The sequence below is a fragment of the Echiichthys vipera genome (genome assembly GCF_963691815.1).
Source record: "Echiichthys vipera genome assembly, chromosome: 7".
Taxonomy (NCBI): domain Eukaryota; kingdom Metazoa; phylum Chordata; class Actinopteri; order Perciformes; family Trachinidae; genus Echiichthys; species Echiichthys vipera.
This window is the reverse complement of record NC_139832.1, coordinates 25,897,832-25,916,031: the sequence shown is the minus strand read 5'-3', so window position 1 is coordinate 25,916,031 and position 18,200 is coordinate 25,897,832. Positions and strand designations below refer to the sequence as shown.

At 43.3% G+C, this 18,200-nt stretch overlaps 1 protein-coding gene across 1 annotated transcript in view; it reads right to left on the bottom strand.

Annotated features, from left to right (window-relative positions):
• Positions 1-486: 486 nt before the first annotated feature.
• The window catches only part of lrp5 (low density lipoprotein receptor-related protein 5), a 63,698-nt gene continuing 45,984 nt past the window's right edge, over positions 487-18,200 (bottom strand). Inside the window, exons 12-29 of the mRNA XM_083917226.1 lie at positions 17,071-17,287; positions 16,791-16,944; positions 16,228-16,363; positions 15,855-16,099; positions 14,845-15,029; positions 13,815-13,963; positions 13,384-13,561; positions 11,834-12,030; positions 9,841-10,046; positions 9,518-9,708; positions 8,450-8,659; positions 8,190-8,315; positions 6,323-6,559; positions 4,664-4,774; positions 4,327-4,566; positions 4,100-4,242; positions 3,917-4,014; positions 487-3,770 (exon numbers count right to left, since the gene is read on the bottom strand). Of these exons, the coding sequence (XP_083773352.1) occupies positions 3,446-3,770; positions 3,917-4,014; positions 4,100-4,242; positions 4,327-4,566; positions 4,664-4,774; positions 6,323-6,559; positions 8,190-8,315; positions 8,450-8,659; positions 9,518-9,708; positions 9,841-10,046; positions 11,834-12,030; positions 13,384-13,561; positions 13,815-13,963; positions 14,845-15,029; positions 15,855-16,099; positions 16,228-16,363; positions 16,791-16,944; positions 17,071-17,287 (3,348 nt within the window). The 3' untranslated portion in view covers positions 487-3,445. The remainder of the gene's footprint in view (positions 3,771-3,916; positions 4,015-4,099; positions 4,243-4,326; positions 4,567-4,663; positions 4,775-6,322; positions 6,560-8,189; positions 8,316-8,449; positions 8,660-9,517; positions 9,709-9,840; positions 10,047-11,833; positions 12,031-13,383; positions 13,562-13,814; positions 13,964-14,844; positions 15,030-15,854; positions 16,100-16,227; positions 16,364-16,790; positions 16,945-17,070; positions 17,288-18,200) is intronic.

The following is an 18,200-nucleotide window of genomic DNA, read 5'->3' as shown; positions in this document are numbered from 1 at the left end:
TTGGGTCTATGTAAATCATAAATAAGTCATAGAGTGTGGTCTAAACCTACTCTGTAAAGTGTCCTGAGATGACTTTTCCTATGATTTGGCACTATAAAAAAATTTTTATTTGCCAATGTTTTAGTGAAACATTCACAGCCTTATTGAAATCCTACATCGGAAGCTGTGTGCGCCATCCATATATATGAATTCACTTTTTGACTCAACCAGAGACACGGCGGCTCGTTGGTCTAGGGGCATGATTCTCGCTTTGGGTGCGAGAGGTCCCGGGTTCAAATCCCGGACGAGCCCTCTTTTTTTGTTTGTGTATATATCTTTTATTGATTTTCTGAAGCAGTGACAGATGAGAAATACCTTTTTGTAAGTCCGAGCCCAAAATGCAGCTTCTGACTGAACGTTTCTATTGCCAGTTACTACATAAACAGGAAACAGAAAACCTCAGGATTTATTGACCTTCAATTAAAAACTAACACAGGCACGACACGATTCCTTAAAATAGAACCTTTATTATATAAAAATGCTTTTGATACAAAAAATGTCACAAGTGTAAATTACACAAAGCATTTTTAACTGAGACAACAAATACAGGTTTAAAGGAGTTTTACTGACACAGTGGTTTGAGGCGGGGCCTACAGCCCTTTATATAAATGAGTTGTGCTGCTCAGAGTTCCCACTGACACATATAGACGAGACTTCAGCAGCTGAGACACCAAACATCTGCTGTTATGACACCTTGCAGGAGATGCATTAATCAGGTAAAGTAACAAGCTAACTGTGAGTTCCAAAAGCTCCCCACCTCCCAAAGTCCTCCTATATGATGTTCTCAAACTTGGCTCTGCTTGAAGGGACACTCGTGAGTTCATGTCCACAGTTACCTCTGCTTGGTGCGTAGAGGATTGGAACACGCTATGGATGTCAGTCTGAAACGTTTGCTGGCATTACACTATTAAATGACATCAGAAGTTCCTGTGGTCACACACACAACTGTTGACAGCAAGGCTTAGAGGAAGCTTGGTGTGTCCTCTTTTGATATGGCAGACGATGCTAGAACTGTCTCTGACCCTTCAACCATCTTTTGTGAGTATGGCCATAGGTTGATTTGTACTGCTATAACTCCACAGCCCACGTGAAAAACCAACACATTCTCCTTCTTCATTTATTCCCTGGGAAATAATAAAATCTCCTTTCTTTTTCTAAGTGCATAAAATGTCTTCTCACTTTTTGTTGCTAGGTCCTGTGTTGATCATATTATAAGTGCTGGATAAACCCTAAAAAAACAGTTTGTTTTCACATAAGAGGCTGAATGAAGCAGAAGACAATGCGAAGCACTAAGTGACATGTGATCAGGCCTTAATACAGCATAGTGTATATGCCAAAACGACCTAAAGACCTGATAGCACCCTCTGGAGGCGATGATGTTCGGTTCACCCCGTGATATCAAAGATTTAGACGGAACATGCCCATCATGTTGATGTTCTTAGAGGCACATTTAAGAGTTGTTATTGTAAAGACTAACTTAAACCACTTGGAGTAGGTGAATTATATGTACAGCAACTTTATTACACTGCCAGTTGATGCTAGTCCCAGTCTGTGGTTCTTATGGTAACAGAAGTGCTTTGTATTCTATTCTAGACCAAACATAAATCTCATGTTGTGACATTTAAAAACCGACTGCACACACTACATTTGAATGCATTTTTTAAACATCGAAGGGAGGGGGCGTGTTTAAACTAAAACAGGGTGTTTTTGCAGTGGTGAGGCTTCTTATGTGTCCACAGCAGGCTTCACTATACAGGAGGTGAAACCGAGTGCTGTGGGACTGTCTAACAGCATCTAAATCCCCTTTTTCGTGACTGGCCAGGTGCGTAATTAGGAAGGGTCGTCATGTCGGGACCACAAACACACAAAAGACTCTTGAAGATGCGTCTGAAGCGTACTGAGACCTTCGGGTGATTCCTGGAGCAGCTCAGAATAAAATGTCTCAGCTGGAACTCTTTCGCTTTTTTTCTATTTCCAAAAAGACTCCTTCAAACCAAACATGGCGGTCGACACAGAAACATACATAATGATCTACACACAAACAGAAATACAAATAACAAAAGTCGCTATAAGAATAATTTGTTATTAACTGTAAAATAGCTTCATGATCTACGGTCAGTATGAGAGTGGTAATTTTGGGTTCTCTGTGTAATTATAGGAACTGATATAGTATGTACACAATAGCAGCAAACATACTTTTGGTAAACGGGACGATGAGGGTAAAGAAAGTGTGATGGAAGAGGTTCAGATTCACAATTCACTTCTCACAACTCAATCATTGACTTCATTACACATATGTACAATAGCTTTACATGTTGATATTCATTTGGTATGTTGTTGTCACACGGTGATCTCATGGGATACAGAGGGGACTGTTGGCAGATTAGTCTTTGTGTCTCGGTTGATCGGGGGAAAGCTCCGCCACGTTCAACTACAAAGAATTCACGTTTTTGAAATGTGAGGGACACCATTTCAAAACAATGTACAAGAGTTCACACTCTGATCTTGGCCCTATTCCATCCATGCACTCATTCACTCATACTTCTACGCATTAATTCAGTCGTCATCTACGATTTGATCTTATCTCAAGCCAAACATCCACACGTGCTCACGTACGCAGCGGTCCGATCATTCACTCATGCGTGCATCCACTCGTCTATCTGTCCTTTTGATTTGCGTGGAGCGGTGGATCAGCAAGCGTGAATAAAATAGTAAAATAATTCCTCTCTGATTTATTTTTTTGTTCATTATTATTTTAACACTATATACAGTCCTGCCGCTGGTCTGCCAACAAGGACGCTGTGAGGACGGAGAAGACAAATGGTGTGAAGCTTTCCACACAACACCAGTGCTTACTGGTGACTCTCTCAGTTGGCGAGTTCAATGCTCACAAGTTTAGGGCAGGGCAGGGGCAGCATGAGGCCGGCAGTTAGGCTTTCTGTACATTTGGACAGATGGAAGTCTTGACATTTTATGATCAGGAAGTGGACCAGCAAAGGAAGTATTCTTCTTTTGATGGAATGGAAATTTGAGAGGAAACTGTTGGCTGTGTTCACTCGTCTCCTTTTTGTGCTCCCGTAGCAAGGTAGGGAGGGCCTCAAACCTTCAACCTGCCATGAGGGAGTTAATGTTGGGACACGTGGAAGACAGACATACAACTGATCAGATGATGGTCACCCTGAGAGCTCCAAGATGACTGGAATGATGAAATGACCGATGTGGGACGTAGGGACCTTGAGCAAGGCACTTGGGCCTAACCGGCTGATATAAAGCAGCAGGTGTGAGCCGGTCAGGGCTGGAAGTTGGCACATGAGTTCTTTCCCTGGTAAAGTGGGCCAGGCGAGGCCAGTTCTTGTAGCAAGTGGTCTGCATCCCTCCTCACAGGGCTCCTGGGCTGTTAAGAGGGTCACGAGGAGTCGGTGCAGGGTGAGGGAGGCGGGGGGCACAGGTGAAAGTAGGAACGCTCGGTGGAAGGGGAGGGGGGGCAGCTCTCCTCGGCCGACAGGTACTGGGAGCGGGGTGTGGGGGGCGGAGGGTAGGGGTCCGAGTCTGAGTTGAGGTCCATGTAGTACTTGTTGTGTTTGCCGTGGCTGCCGTGGCCTGCGGCCTTCCAGCGGCCCGCTGATGACGCCAGCCCGGCCGGCGGGTGGTGGGGGGTGTAGTCGCTGTCGCAGACGTCGGTGCTGCAGGGAGTAGTGGGCGGGGCGGCGCCGCGGACTGGGTGGTAGGGTCTGATGGGGAGGAGACACAGAGACTGTTTAGATCAGGGTTCAGGTTCACTTCATTTGCTCTTTATTTGGACTAACTGTGGAGACGCAAGGGAGATTCAGTGACGGATACGTTCTATCCATCTCACCAGGGTGTAAGTGTGTGTTACCTGTACGATCTGGTGGTGGATGGACTGTTGGAGGAGTAGAAGATCTCTGTGTTGTAGAGAGAGCGGTCAGTGGCCGGGGACGGAGGAGGGTTCAGGATCTACAGACAAAAAGTATCCCTGTGTTATCGGATTGTGGGAAGGAGACAGCATGCATGCAAACGCAGTGTGTGTGTGTGTGTGTACCTGAGGGTAGAAAGCTCCCTTGGTAGATGACGAGCTGCTGGATGAGGCTCCAGTCACATGGTTCCTGTCATAGAGAGGAGCTCCACTGCTGCTGCTGCCCATCAGGCTGACTGAACTCATCATGGACTTCCCACAGGAAATACCTGCACACAGCAGTTCACATTTCACCATATCATATGAGGGATGTTACAAGTATAGCACCACCGCTGCTGTGCATCTGATCTTACCCTGGAAGGTGCCATGCTGCGAGCTGCTGGGGGCGATGAAATTGAGAGGCACATGGGGCGTACCACTGATGTACTCGTGAGGGAAGGTTCCACTGGGGCCCTTGTAGCGTCGACACACCACGCGCTGGCAGACAAAATAAGCTCCCGCGATCACAAAGACGAGCAGGATGATGGCAATGACCGGACCGATGGTGTTCGGCCCAGTGTTCGGGATGCCACTGGAGGGAGGAGACACGTACTCTACACATGGAGAAGAAGCAGGATGCAGCATCAGCAACAGAAATAATACATGTGTGCTTACAATATAGTATGTTGCATAAATATTTCAAGTGTTTACCACAGGCGAGCTCGTCTGATCCGTCGGGACAGTCGGAATAGTTGTCACACTGTTGTTTCTTAGTGATACACTGGTTGTCACCACAGCGGAACTGGTTAGGAGGGCAGATGGCTGGAGAAGAAACAGAGGAGGACACATAGAGATGGAGATCCTTGTCAGTTTCTTACGAATGATAAGGTCTCGCTGAGAACATGTTAGAAGAAAAGCCTCCAGCTTCACTCGATCAACAGTTATCCAGGATTATACCCATCTAAATGGAATTGAGACTTGATTATTTACGCCTGTGCTTTTCCTACTGTCATATGTCAAAATGTGTTCCGTGAAGATCATTTTAAAGGTTGCTGAAGGTGTTGAATTAAACAAGTTTTTTCACATTTTATTAAATATCTTGTCATGTATTCATTTGCTCATTTGGTCATGTAGTGCTCTCCCTAAAATGTATATAAACTAGGGCTTCATAACAAGACAATGATATGTATATTGTGCGCCTGTACATTTTTGTACATCTTTTTATACCTAGTAGAGTAAAAAACAGACACAAAAGTACCATAAGCCCAGTATTTAGCAGGTGTTTGACCCACATACAGTTGGGCTCCTTTTGAATATTTATTTCATGATGAATGCGATTACTGTTGTAGATATGTATGTGCATATAAGTGTATGTACATATATGTGTGTTTTATTATTTTTTTGAGAAATATTCGAAATAAACGCAACAAACAAACATTGTTTTGACCCCGGCTTCACATTCATCATCCAACTCTCTCAACAATGCCCAACACACATTTGAAACCACTGCTCTGAAACATTAAACCTTTGTAGACGTAACAAGCTAGCAAGCACGCCAACTTTAGCAACTGAACCAAACATGCTAACGTTAACCAATTTAACATTATTCAACTGTGAAAGAAAGCAACATTATTCTATAAACCTAATAAAAACTACCACAGCTCATTGACAGTTGAGGGCTCATCATGTCAACAAAAACAGGACCCTTCTTAGTTCCTAGTGATCAAACACTAATGAAAACGTAATTATGATCTCACTAACCCTGCACACAGCGTTTCCACAACACAACAGCCTCTTTAAAATACTCTTGTCCATGAACTACATTTGAACATTTATATGCTCCCGAACATAACTTAGCCCTCTCAGATCGACATGTTATTCATTTTTTAGGAGCTTAATAGCCTAGTAATACATTCTCATCTAGAGGAAAATAGGATATATCAAAATCATTTTTCAGGAACACACAAGACTCTTTCTATCATTATCCATGGGTTTTCCATGACTTGAAAATTGGTCAACTGTTTTCCAAGATGTGTGGGAGCACTGGTTTATCAATTCCGTGGTTGTATTGTATTTATACATTTTTATGATTTTATAATTTCTGTGCATTTTCAGGGATGTAATGGTAATGGATGTGATGATTTTTGATTAACCCGATGGACAGGAAGTCTTTACACCTACACAGTCCTCCTAACTGAAAGCTCTCTCTTTATATAACTGTTTGGATGTGTGGGTTAAGAGGCTGGGGAATGTGATGTCTCTTAGCGCCACCTGCTGAACACTGAGCTTTAGTTGTATGTATAAGTCATAGAACTACTATGCTGAAAGTTTAGCAGCTTAAAGCTACACGTTAACTGAGCTAATACCTACTTTCACAGTCCTGCTCATCGGAGTGATCAGCGCAGTCAGGTTCACCATTGCAGCGCCTCTGGGCATCAATGCAGCCTCCTTTATCACACTGGAACTGGAAGGCTGAGCAGACGGGGCAGTTCTCCTCGTCACTGCTGTCGTCGCATTCAGGGAAACCATCACAACGCCAGGCCATCGGAATACAGTCAATTTCTCCTGTGGAGCAGGTGAACTGCTCTGTGGAGCAGGTGGGAGGCTCTGACAGAGAGAGAGAGAGAAGGCAACATATGTTCACAGTGTGGAAGAGGAGAAGAGGAGAAAAGGACAAGGAGGGAGAAGCAGTGAGATGAGAGAACGCTGAATTTCAGGAGGCCAAAGAGATCAGAGCCTTCAGCGTGTGAGCATCCTGGTGCAGTCAGACTAAAATCCGCCTGGTGGAATGTACGTGTGGGGTGTGGTGAAAAGTAGGGATGGGCGTGAGTAATCGTTTACTCTCCTTTATGACGGCACTCGAGGAGTTAATAAGGGATCTTTTTTTCTTTTCTTTTTTAAAACCAGAACTGTGCAGCGCAATGTGTGCCGTTTTGAGCTAAACCTTTGTGAGCTATTTATACAACAACTCCGCATTTCACAACAAAAACCTGCGTAAATGTGTTATTGGAGCTAAAGAGAGCCAGATGAGGAAAGACCAGAGGAATCTTGGAGGTAATGAGTGAGTGTGGCTCTCTGGAGCTACGGGCTGGCTCCTCATTAGTTAAACACATATTTAAACGCATATTTTACAGGTTGTTTCACACATTTAGTGCATATTTAACGGATTAAGTGTGGCCTAGAGAACAATGATGCGATGCTCACTGGCTGAGCTAACAACAGCAGTGCCTTAAGTACAATGCAGTGTTTTATCAAACATATAATCAGCATCTCTTCTCTGCTGCTTTAGCATGTACGTTCTTAACAAACAGTATTAGACTTAGACTCCCGCAAGTAAACTGAGTTTCCAGCAGCTTACAAAAACACAAGGTAGGTATAAAAAGAAATAAAAAGGTATAAAAAGAATAAAAAGATAACCAATAAACTCTTAGCTAAATAAATACAGAAAGTATAAAAAAAACAATAAACAGTAAACAATAAAATCTTAGTTAAATATATATGAGGTAGATGTAAGAATACAGGTAAAGTAAAATGCACGGAAAATTAAATCAGATAAGTTAAATGTAGAGGAAATGTATAAGATAAAATACGTATGACTGTATATGACAGAAATGAGCAGTAAGATTACATTATTGCACTTAAGTGGTGGATTAAGTTATTGCAAAAGAAAGAAGAAGATAAGTGTCCAGGTGTGTAAGAGTATAGATTATTGATTGCACAGTGAGTGGCTCCCACTCCTTCCCTTCCGTCTTCTTTATTTCCTCCCCGTTCACAAAATCACAAACGTCTGACTTTTGGACAGAATTACACCAGAAACGGGTCTTTTTGGTAGTGACTTGCCCTGGCAAAGTCCTCCTTTGGTTTAAAGGTAACGCTCTATTGCTGTTGTTTTTTCATGTTGTTTTCGGTCCCGTTGCTTCCTGGTTTATTCTATTTACAGGTCAAAAGCCATCGCCGCAGAGGGGGGAGGTCTAACCCCAGCTGATGCGCAGACCAGAAACTCGATAATAATCTGGGTAAAGTGTTTACATGAGAACTCAGGTTACTAAAGGAGTTATCTAGGTCCAGGGTATGAAAAGGTTTAGATTTTACCCGCGTGTGGTGTTTACATGGTGTTTGAGAAACCTGGGTATGCCCGTAACCCGATTATAATCGGGTTTTTGAACTGTATGTGAATGCACTGATTGAAATGAATGGTGAATCTGACTGCTGTTGGTTAGTGTGGTTTGTTGTTTACCTCCACAGTGCAGCAGGTCCTGCAGTAACACCAAGTGCATGGGACAAGAGCATCGAGGTGTGCCGTCACCCTTAGCGATGCAGATGTGCGAGCAGCCCCCGTTGTCACGGGAACAAGGGTGGGATGCTGGAGAGAGAAAACATTCATTACACACTTTCCTGACAAACATCTACTTCATCAAGGCCAAAGCTAATACAGCCTGTTGTGTTGAACTGCTCAGTATGTGTTTATGGTAGTAACTACCGCTGTGAGGTTCGTACCAAACTCATGTGGATCCATCTCTTCCACAGCGTGGATGGAGGTCAGGTATGATATCCGTCCCTGTATGCGTGTGCGTCCGTCTCCTGTCAGTTTGTCCACCCTCTCTATCATCTGCTGCTGCCGGTCGATCCAGTACAGATGATCTCCCAGAACTGTCAGCCCCATCGGCTGGAGAATGTTGGAATCCTGGAGGACAATGCGATTGGCTCCTGGAGGTGGTAAAAAACATTTAAAAACTATCTCCTGACCAATTCAGTTAAGTCTTTGACATTTGTAGTTACTATGCAGATACTGTTCACATGTCTATGACTGTGGCTGGATGAGCCAAAGCAAATAAATACATGCACACTGACAGTGTCCATGTACAAAGACAGTATCTGTCTCAGTTCAACAAATATAATATGTGTGTGTGTGTGTGTGTGTGTGTGTGTGTGTGTGTGTGTGTGTGTGTGTGTGTGTGTGTGTGTGTGTGGATAGCATCAATAAAACCTGTTTCTGGTCACGTATTCTGTTTGTCCGCATGTGAATGCATATGAATAAGCCATTGGGTATTCGGGCACTCGCACCTGATGGTAGTCTCCAGTCTGCTTAAGACTGCAGTCTACATAGTGCTCCAAATGAATAAATACGTGTTTGCACTATAACAGATAGCTGACAGTCTCAATTGTCAACAATATGATTTGTGTCTTTCTTAAATGTGATAGCTGTCATTCTAAAAGACGACCACTGTAGTTGAATGCATGTTTGTTGTATTCTAACTGATAGTGTTTGATGCTGTTGATACATTAAATGTTGATATGCTCTTTGGGGAATCGCTGGCTTCACCTATAATCAAAGTGACTCAGGTGCTTATTCAGACATGAGACCATGTTTTTAAAAATATATTATAACTCGATAATTCATTCTTTATCATCAGTCATCAGAGTGTTCTATCATTTCTTGTCATACTGTGTATATACTTTATATATTCCACATGTCTGGTAGTGCTTCTCTTCATTTATTTCATGCATTGAAACGCTAATTATTACATATTTTTATCTGAATTATTTCTGTTCAGGGTAACTCACCTGTCAGGTCACTGCTCTCGATGCGTTTGAGATCGGCGTCGACCCAGAACAGTTTTCCCAGTTTATTGTCCAGAGCCAGAGCTACTGGTCTGATCAAACCAGTGGTGAACAGAGATTCTCTCTCTGTCCCGTCCAGACTGGCTCCTTCGATCTTAGCTGAGCGCTCCTGCACTGTGGTGAAATACATGTACCTGCAGACACATTCATATAGTACATTATGCGTACAGACAGTTTATACAGTTCCAGTCTCTAACTGGAATTTATTCTTTTCCTTCCACACATGATGTAGACAAGCATTTCTTTTGTGGAATTAATAAGCTCACCCTTTCTCGGCGTTGACCACAATGGCCCTAGGCTTGTCGGTGTCGTCCTTGAGGACCACGCCCACAGTGTGTCCGTCCATCCTCTGGACACTGATGGTGTTGGTTGTCTCACAGGTCCAGTAAATGTGGCGGCTGTAGGGGTCCAGGCTCAGGTCATGAAGCTGGTTGTCCACTGGCTGAACACTGCTGCTCACTATCATGGAAGACTGGAGGCACACACGGCAAGGTCGTAAGTTCAACATGTCTTCATTGTGATATTCAGTCATGAGAAGCTTCACAAACTGCTCTCTGTTCCACTTCTGCTGCAGAGTTTACTATCTGCATCTAGCTACAGTCTGGAGAGCAAAACTCATCATGTAATCATAGACAGTGATCTAAAGAGCCAAATCAACCATATCACAAGATCAGCCTCCTACCACCTAAAACATTTCAAAACTAATGGGCTTTCTAACAGAATCAGACTGTGCAAAATGAATCCACGCATTAAAAACAAACAGTCTGGACTACTGTAATGGTGTAGTCACTGGCCTCCCAAAATCATCCCATCAGTGAGAGTGGTCTTGGTCCACTGTCGAGTAATGTATTCAATTCAGACCTGACTTTTCAACCACTGTACCCTCAGGTGCCCTTTCTGACCGTTCCACAGTCGAGGCTTGAATCTAAAAGTGACTGTGCCTTTGCCATTAGGGCCCCTGGACTCTGGAATGACCTACCTAGAGAGATAAGGCTCGCAGAATCACTGAAGTCTTTTAAATCTCTTCTTAAAAAAAAACCCTTGTATAGCTCTCTCTATGTGATACCGTATATGGACCTCTGGGGACGCTTTGCCTGCCAAATCCTGTTAAAAATATTTATTATTTATTTGTTTATTATTGTTATTTCAAAATGCAGCTGCAAGTATTCTTACTACAAAATAACAAACATGATCAAATTACACCTGTTCTTAGATCTCTGCACTGACTTCTTGTCAAAACAAAGATTGATATTAAAACTCTAAATGCTAATTAGATACAAACCAGCAAGAACTGTCAGATAGAAGTCTTTTTACCAGCCCTCATACTAACTCAGGAAAGGCTGTCTCCTGAATATACCCGAAGTGGATTGATCCCCCTTCCTGAGCAGTTAAAAGCAGGTTAAAAACATTTCTCTTCAAAACAGTCCATAGCTGACCTCTTAGCATGTGTGTGTGTGTCTTGTATATGTCTTGCATTTATGTACTGATTGCCTCTACACATGTTTTATGACATATTTTTGTGAAGCACATTGGGTTTTACTATCAATGAAATGTGCAGCATTAATAAAGACGATTTTACTTGACTTGCAGTCTTTATCTTTTTAGGGTTAGGACAATCCTCATATTGATGTTTACTGTTTTCCACCTCTAGGATGGAGGTTTCTACTTGCCAATATCTATTTCACTGAGTTGTCCATTTATGAATGTTCTTATTTATATATATATGCCAAATTCCCGAGCTGAGGTTTGTCATTCAGTGTGATGTGGAAAGATTTTCCTCCACTTCATATAAAGTTGGAATGAAATATTTTTCATCGGGCCTCAGAAGAGCTGTGACGTTATTTCACTGTTCATTTGTTTGTTGGGGACACTCCAGTTACAGGCCAACAGCATGAAACCAATACTACGGCATATTTTTCATTGAGGAGTGGCTTCGTGGCTTCCACTTATTTGCAGTGAGATTTGTTCAGGCAGCCTGAGATGGAGGGATGGAGATGGAAAGCTAGTTTCTCACGCCAAAATCAATATTAAATCGATAGCACAAATGGAGTTCTATTCAAAGACAGTTTGTAGTTTTTTTTCCCTGTGACAAATGTACAAACCAGTGTACCATGTGGGGAATGGTTTTGTGGCTTATTTGCAGTGAGATTTATTTGGGAAGCCAGAGAGTAAGAGACAGGACTAAACAGATCTGCCAGAGCAAATGAAACATGAGCTTGACAGATTCGTCTGGTTTCCAGGATAGTCGTGAGTTTTTACCATGGCTCCGTCGTCTCTGGCCCGGCGAATGTTCTGTCGTCCGTCCAGCCAGTAGACCAGCCGGTCCAGCGGGTCGTAGCTGACGGCTCGGACGTTCCTCAGGACGTGGATGGGCAGGATAATGTCAGGACTCTGCTCTCCCAACACCATCCTGCTGATACTTGCCTTCTGACTGAAGAGCAGGAAACTAGAGGGAGCTGCAGACAGAGAGGATGGAGGGATGGATAAAGGAATGGAGAGAAGGAGTGAGCATGCTGAGTGGACACTGAGTGCTCACAGAAAGGCTGGAGTTTGCTCAACGCATATTGTGCAATACAAACATGCAGGGTCAAAGCACACAAACACACATCATCCTGTCAGAACAGCTGAAACTGTTCTGACTGATAGTCCCAAGAGTTGGTCTCCACACTCTGGAAACAACGCAACTATGCTGGATTTCACAGTGTGTGTGTGCGTGCGTGCGTGCGTGCGTGCTTGTGTGTGTGTGTTTGTGCAGATTTCCGCATAGTCTTTGTGCTGACTATTGAGCAAGAGGCAACTGAGGTTAATCCTCCAGTTTACTTCAGTCAATTCTATTGCATTTGTTCTTGACTCCCAACTAAAGCTCCGTGGCAGCAGAAAGGCAGGGACCATGTCCATCAGATGAAAAACACACAATCACACACACACACACACACACACACACACACACACACACACACACACACACACACACATATTTCCACCCATCTCACTGTTGATGTTATGCACCTTGACTGTGAAGTATTAAGAACCTGAACCTTTACAGCAACTGGCAAAAAATCTGCAGAGAGGTGAAAATGACTGAATCTGTTCTCAATATAAACCAGCTGATTTCAAAGACTTTCTACAGTCTTTCAGAAGTCGATTCTGATTGGTCAGTTACGGCTTTCTGCTGCCTGTTATTGGCCGAATCACCATGACGTTGCGCTAACATCAACCATCACCTCAGGTAGACAACTGGTGGTGGATTTACACTGCAGAGCTACTATGTTGGCAAACTTGTTTATTTCTGCAGTCATTTTCAGCCTGAACTGTAAAATTATAAAATATATAGTTTAACAGTGGTCTGTGCTTATTTTATGTACTGTGTTGCTTTGCTAGCATCTTTGATAAACCAAATTCAGTCTTATGACTGAAAGCAGTTTGAAAGCATCAAACATACATTTCATATGAATAAGATGAGAGTATATACAGTTGTTCCTCAGTTGAACTGTATGTACGGGACGCAGAGGTTTTCTACACTTTGATTGGGCCTGTTTCTGAATAGCATTGCTATGGATGTAGTACTGATCCGAGACTCTGGAGAACCATTGCCTTTAGATGGTTTAAGATGCCTTTAGTAAGAAGCCATGTAATCAACCGTGTAGTTATTTTAGAACAACAGTACTGTATTTAACTGACTAGTGCTGACTTATTAAAGGAGAAGTTTGTCATTTCTTTTGACAGCCAGTCCTGGCATTTAACCCAGTGGCCTTCCGTTCCCAGACATACTTGTGTTTGTCTCTCAGTCCCAGCAACTCTGTACTTACAGCTGCAGTTTCGTCCATCAGGGTTCAAAGTGTAGTGGGAGGCACAGCGGCACTGGGCACCAGCAGGCGTTGCCAGGCAAAGATGGGCACAGTTGCCGTTGTTATGGGAGCACTCGTTGGTACCCTCCTGACGGGAGGAGTGGAACACCAGGATGTCTAGCATCAGCTCCAGCTGGCCCTGAAGACACAGTGATTAACAGCAGTATAGCTCAGTACCTCTGGATTGAATATGTTGTGACTGACTGAGCATTTATATAGTGATCATTTTAATGCCAAAAATACCCCCCTAAATGAAATAAACTTCCACAGTATTCAGTTTTCCCCCCAGAGTTTAATGAAAAAACAAAGTGGGATCACAATAACATTAAAAATCAAACATTCTGGTTATTGAATTTGCTGACACTTGCCACATAAATTAACCGGTTCCATACCTGCAGCACCACAGTGCGGTTGAGTCCGCTGCGTTTGTCTGCCCGCTCGATACTGCGCAGGTTAAAATCTGTCCAGTAGATAAAATCCCGGTACTGAGTCAGACCAAAGGGGTGAGGGAGGTCGTCTACTATGATCTCCCTCTGAAGGCCTGCAGAAGATAGGAAGCCATCTACATTATCAACTACAACAATGTCATCATCCATCCAAGCATCAAAACGTAGGTAAATGGAGATCAAGTGTGTGAGTGTGCGTGTGTGTGTGTGTGTGTGTGTGTGTGTGTGTGTGTGTGTGCGTGTGTGCGTGCGTGCGTGTGTGTGTGTGTGTGTACATCATCCTAAAAATAACTGGGACTGATAATCGTTTGGGTTATAGATGTCAGCATGTGTAGTGCAGAGAGGAGAGAAAGATTCCCTCAAGTTAGTGAAAGGCTGAGAGTTGGCCTGATGGTGGCACTAGAGGAAAGGTCATAAAGTCTTCGAAATCATTAAGTTTCCCCTTTTGTTGTTGTGAGAATGTGATGGCAAATCTGATGATAATCCAGCCACTAGTTACTACTACTACTACTCCCATATAAAAATGGGCTGTAATAGCAGAGCAATAAGTGAGCAAAAACTTTGCTGACAGAACAGAACCTAAATGCATGCTTTCATGTTAGAAAAACAAGTATGTTGGATTTAGTTTGGAGAATATTTTGATCATTTTATATTTAAACATTTCTCATTGCTCTAATCTTAATATTTTAATCTAAAGATGTAGGACCTATCATAGAGATTTAAGCTTTTTTATGACCTGACCATTGACCGATTTGACAATCAAAATTAAAAAAACCTGTACTAAATACATTCTATCATTTGAGATGTTATTTCAAAGTGTGTGCCATAAGCGTGCGGTGAGAACAACATCACCCTACAAAAGCAAGCAGCACCCACAACTGTGTTTATTATTTCATATCTACAAAGAAATTAGTCATATGTCTGCTACTGATGCACAAAGAATATTAGGATAGCTTCTGGGGGTTGTCGTCCAAACCTTGCATGTTGGTGCTTTCAATCATGCATGTGTCCAGGTCGGTCCAGTAGAGTCGGTGGTCTACGTAGTCAATGGTAAGCCCGTTGGCCCGGCCCACTTTATCCACCAGGGTTGTGATGGTGCTGCCATCCATGTAGGCTCTGGCTATACGAGGTCGACCCCCCCACTCTGTCCAGTACATGTAGCTGTGGAGACAAAAAAATGTTTCAGTCTGGGACACATGTGCAAGCTTTCCATGTCTGTATGTGAAAGAGTTGTTACCATGGTTTCCTTCAAATCATCTTTTTTTCCTTATATAATACTTATTTATTTGGATGATCTATTCCAGAATGTGAACCTGTTTCCACTTTGTTCTGTTAATTCTGTGAAAGAACAAAACTCTGTCTTTATTAATGTGGGATCATGGGTATGTGATCATGAAATGACATCAGATGCCTCCGGGCACACATGTTGACAGCTCTGAGCCATGACATCATCAATACCACCAAGTGAGTGACATGCGTTCGAGAGTTTGGCACGCTGGCACAAGTACTTAACACTAACACACACACACGTACACACACACACACGCACATGGTTGGTTTGGCCGGGGATGAACTGTAATTAACAAACAGGTTTAATAGCGTCTACCCTCTCTCAGCTGGAGGTTATCGGGGAAAAGAGGCGGGACACTGGCTGTCGTACCTGCATACCAACACAATGACATCGCTACACTCTCACTGCCTCAGACAAAGTGAAGAGACACGCTACATGAAGTCATTGGCACCAGCTAGTACCCGTGAAAGAAGTGGACCTCCAGCCTAATACAAGCCTCTGACAGTGAGTCACTTCCACAGGGCTGCTCCACAAACCCCTCTTATTAATTGCTCAGCTGTCTGAGGACACAGCTTTGTCATGCTCACTGGAACATATGAGGGAAGTCAAATAACCAGGCTGTAGATTTTGCACAATTTAACAAATTTGACCAATATGGCCCCCGGCATTCAAAATAGTGTAGTTTCCACTCCTACCCATTGGCTGGGTCCAGTGCTAGTGATCGTGGGTTGTCCAGTGAGCGTGGGTTTTCCAGATCCTTACAGACCAGGACCTGCCGGTACTGTCCATCCAGCCGGGCCACCTCGATGCGATTAGTGCCTGTATCAGCCCAGTAGATGTTACGACCCATCCAGTCAACTGCCATGCCTTCTGGGTAATCCAATCCGAACTCGATGACATGTTCTACAGAGCTGCCATTCATATATGCTCTGCTGATGGTCTGAGAGAAAGAGGAGAGAAAGTTCAATTCAAAGTCATGTATTCTGACTGCATTACGTAACACACATCGTGTCCGTGTTTAACTTAAACCCCGACTCCAATTTCAACTTTATCTACATCCCAGCCCACCTTGGCCTGTATGTCTGTCCAGTATATTCTCCTTTCAGAGACATCAAAGTCGAGAGCGGAGGCCTCTTTAACTCCTGTCAGAGGAATGGCCACATCGTTGCTGTTAGTACCCAGAGAGATACTCCTGATGTTGTCCCTGAGGAAAATAAATAGCATTTTGCAAATTTTATGCAAGTTAGGACCTTACCAACACTGGTTTTTACACACATTTATTGCAGTACAGGGTCGTAAAAGAGCAGAGTCTGAGATCAAGAGTCAAGACTGAGTGTGAAACCAACCCATGACACTGAAACACAATGTTTACACAGGAATGTGTGTTTGTTTGTTTGTGTTTGTGTGTGCATGTGGGGGAGAGTGAGAGAGAGAGGGTGAGAGAGAGAGAGAGAGAGAGAGAGAGAGAGAGAGAGAGAGAGAGAGAGAGAGAGAGAGAGAGAGAGAGAGACGAGATGTGTGTCTGTTGAAGGCAATACCCTCGCAATTTACTCATAGCAGGTAAATAGCATGAACAAGAGAACAATAAGCAGGTCTTTTTTGCTTATATGCAGGTTGACATGTAGGCATACCTGTTGGTGAAGAGCAGAAAGGCCTCAGGTACCACACAGGTCTGCAGGTCTGAGAGGAGCTCCATCCCCATTGGACAGGCACAGTTGACAGCCTGCCGACACCAGAAACACAGATGGCTGCATCCGCCGTTGTCCACCGCACAACCATTTGTACCTGGACACCGATTGAAGGATGGATTAGTTTTAAGTTTCATTTCATGCTGCATTTGAAATCTCGTTTTTTTTTTTATGGTTTTGCTCAGCATGTTCTGCTGTCGTTAAAGAAACCTGTCCTCCGTACCATACGTCTCTGTCACTTTAGTAGCCTTCAGCCCCATTAAATCCGGCAGCTGGTCGATGATGATCTCTCGTACAGCCGTGGCTTTGTGGACTCTCTCAATACTGCGTCTCTGCCAGTCAGTCCAGTAGATGTAATCACCCAGAAGCGTAAAACCAAAGATATGAGGTAGCTTGTCCTCCAGCAGGGTCTGTCTGTTACTGCCATCCACGTTGATCACCTGAGACGGGAAGAAAAAGACGAGACAGGGAAACTTTTAGAGCTTTTCCAAGGCTGGAGTGTACATTAAAAGCTCATTCTTACAGTCTTACATTCTTCATGGTCACAAAACTGCCAACCATGCTAGAATACAATAGTTAGATTTTACAACTCAAAGGGGAAAAAAACCTGAAAAAGTAAAACACTTCCTTCAACGTCCAAAAGACTTACAAAAATTTAGAGCTGCTATTCTGTAGCTGAACCCTGACCTTCAACCTCACAGGGGAGGAGTCCATTTCCATCCACAGTAATAAAACAGTAATAGAAGAGCTTATAGGTTGCAGGTAAAAATGTATTGGATGTGTGGAAAAGGGAAGAGAAGAGCTGAAGGAAACAGGATGGAGGGAGAAAATGACTGATGAGGCAAAAAGCGAAAAAACGGGAATGTCCACAGGAAGTTGTGTCCTAATGTGAACAGAAATAACAACTGACATCTTCAGAGCAGGACAAAATAATGGAAACACTAGCTGAAAAGTGATTTTACAGCAGGAAGGGGAATTCCAACCATTTAAGCATCAACATATTTCTTTGTCTGCCACAAGGCTGACTGTGACAAGCAGCTGAAAGTTCAACTGGACAGGCCCATTTATGTCAAACCATAAGAGGCATACAGTGAAAGAAGTCGGAAGTAGTAACGTAGTAACGTAGTAAAGTCAATGTAAGTCAAACTGAGAAAGAAGACCTGAGTGTGATTATCTGAAAGCATCAGAAGCATCTGAATGGAAAATCAGGAGGGTACTGTACATGAACATTTAATGACTGAGGGAGCTCAACACGACACATGCACAGCATTTAGGAAAACACTGCAAAATCGAGAAACATACTGCAAGAAGGTTTCCAGGGGACACTAAAAAGTGATGAACACGTTTTGTATG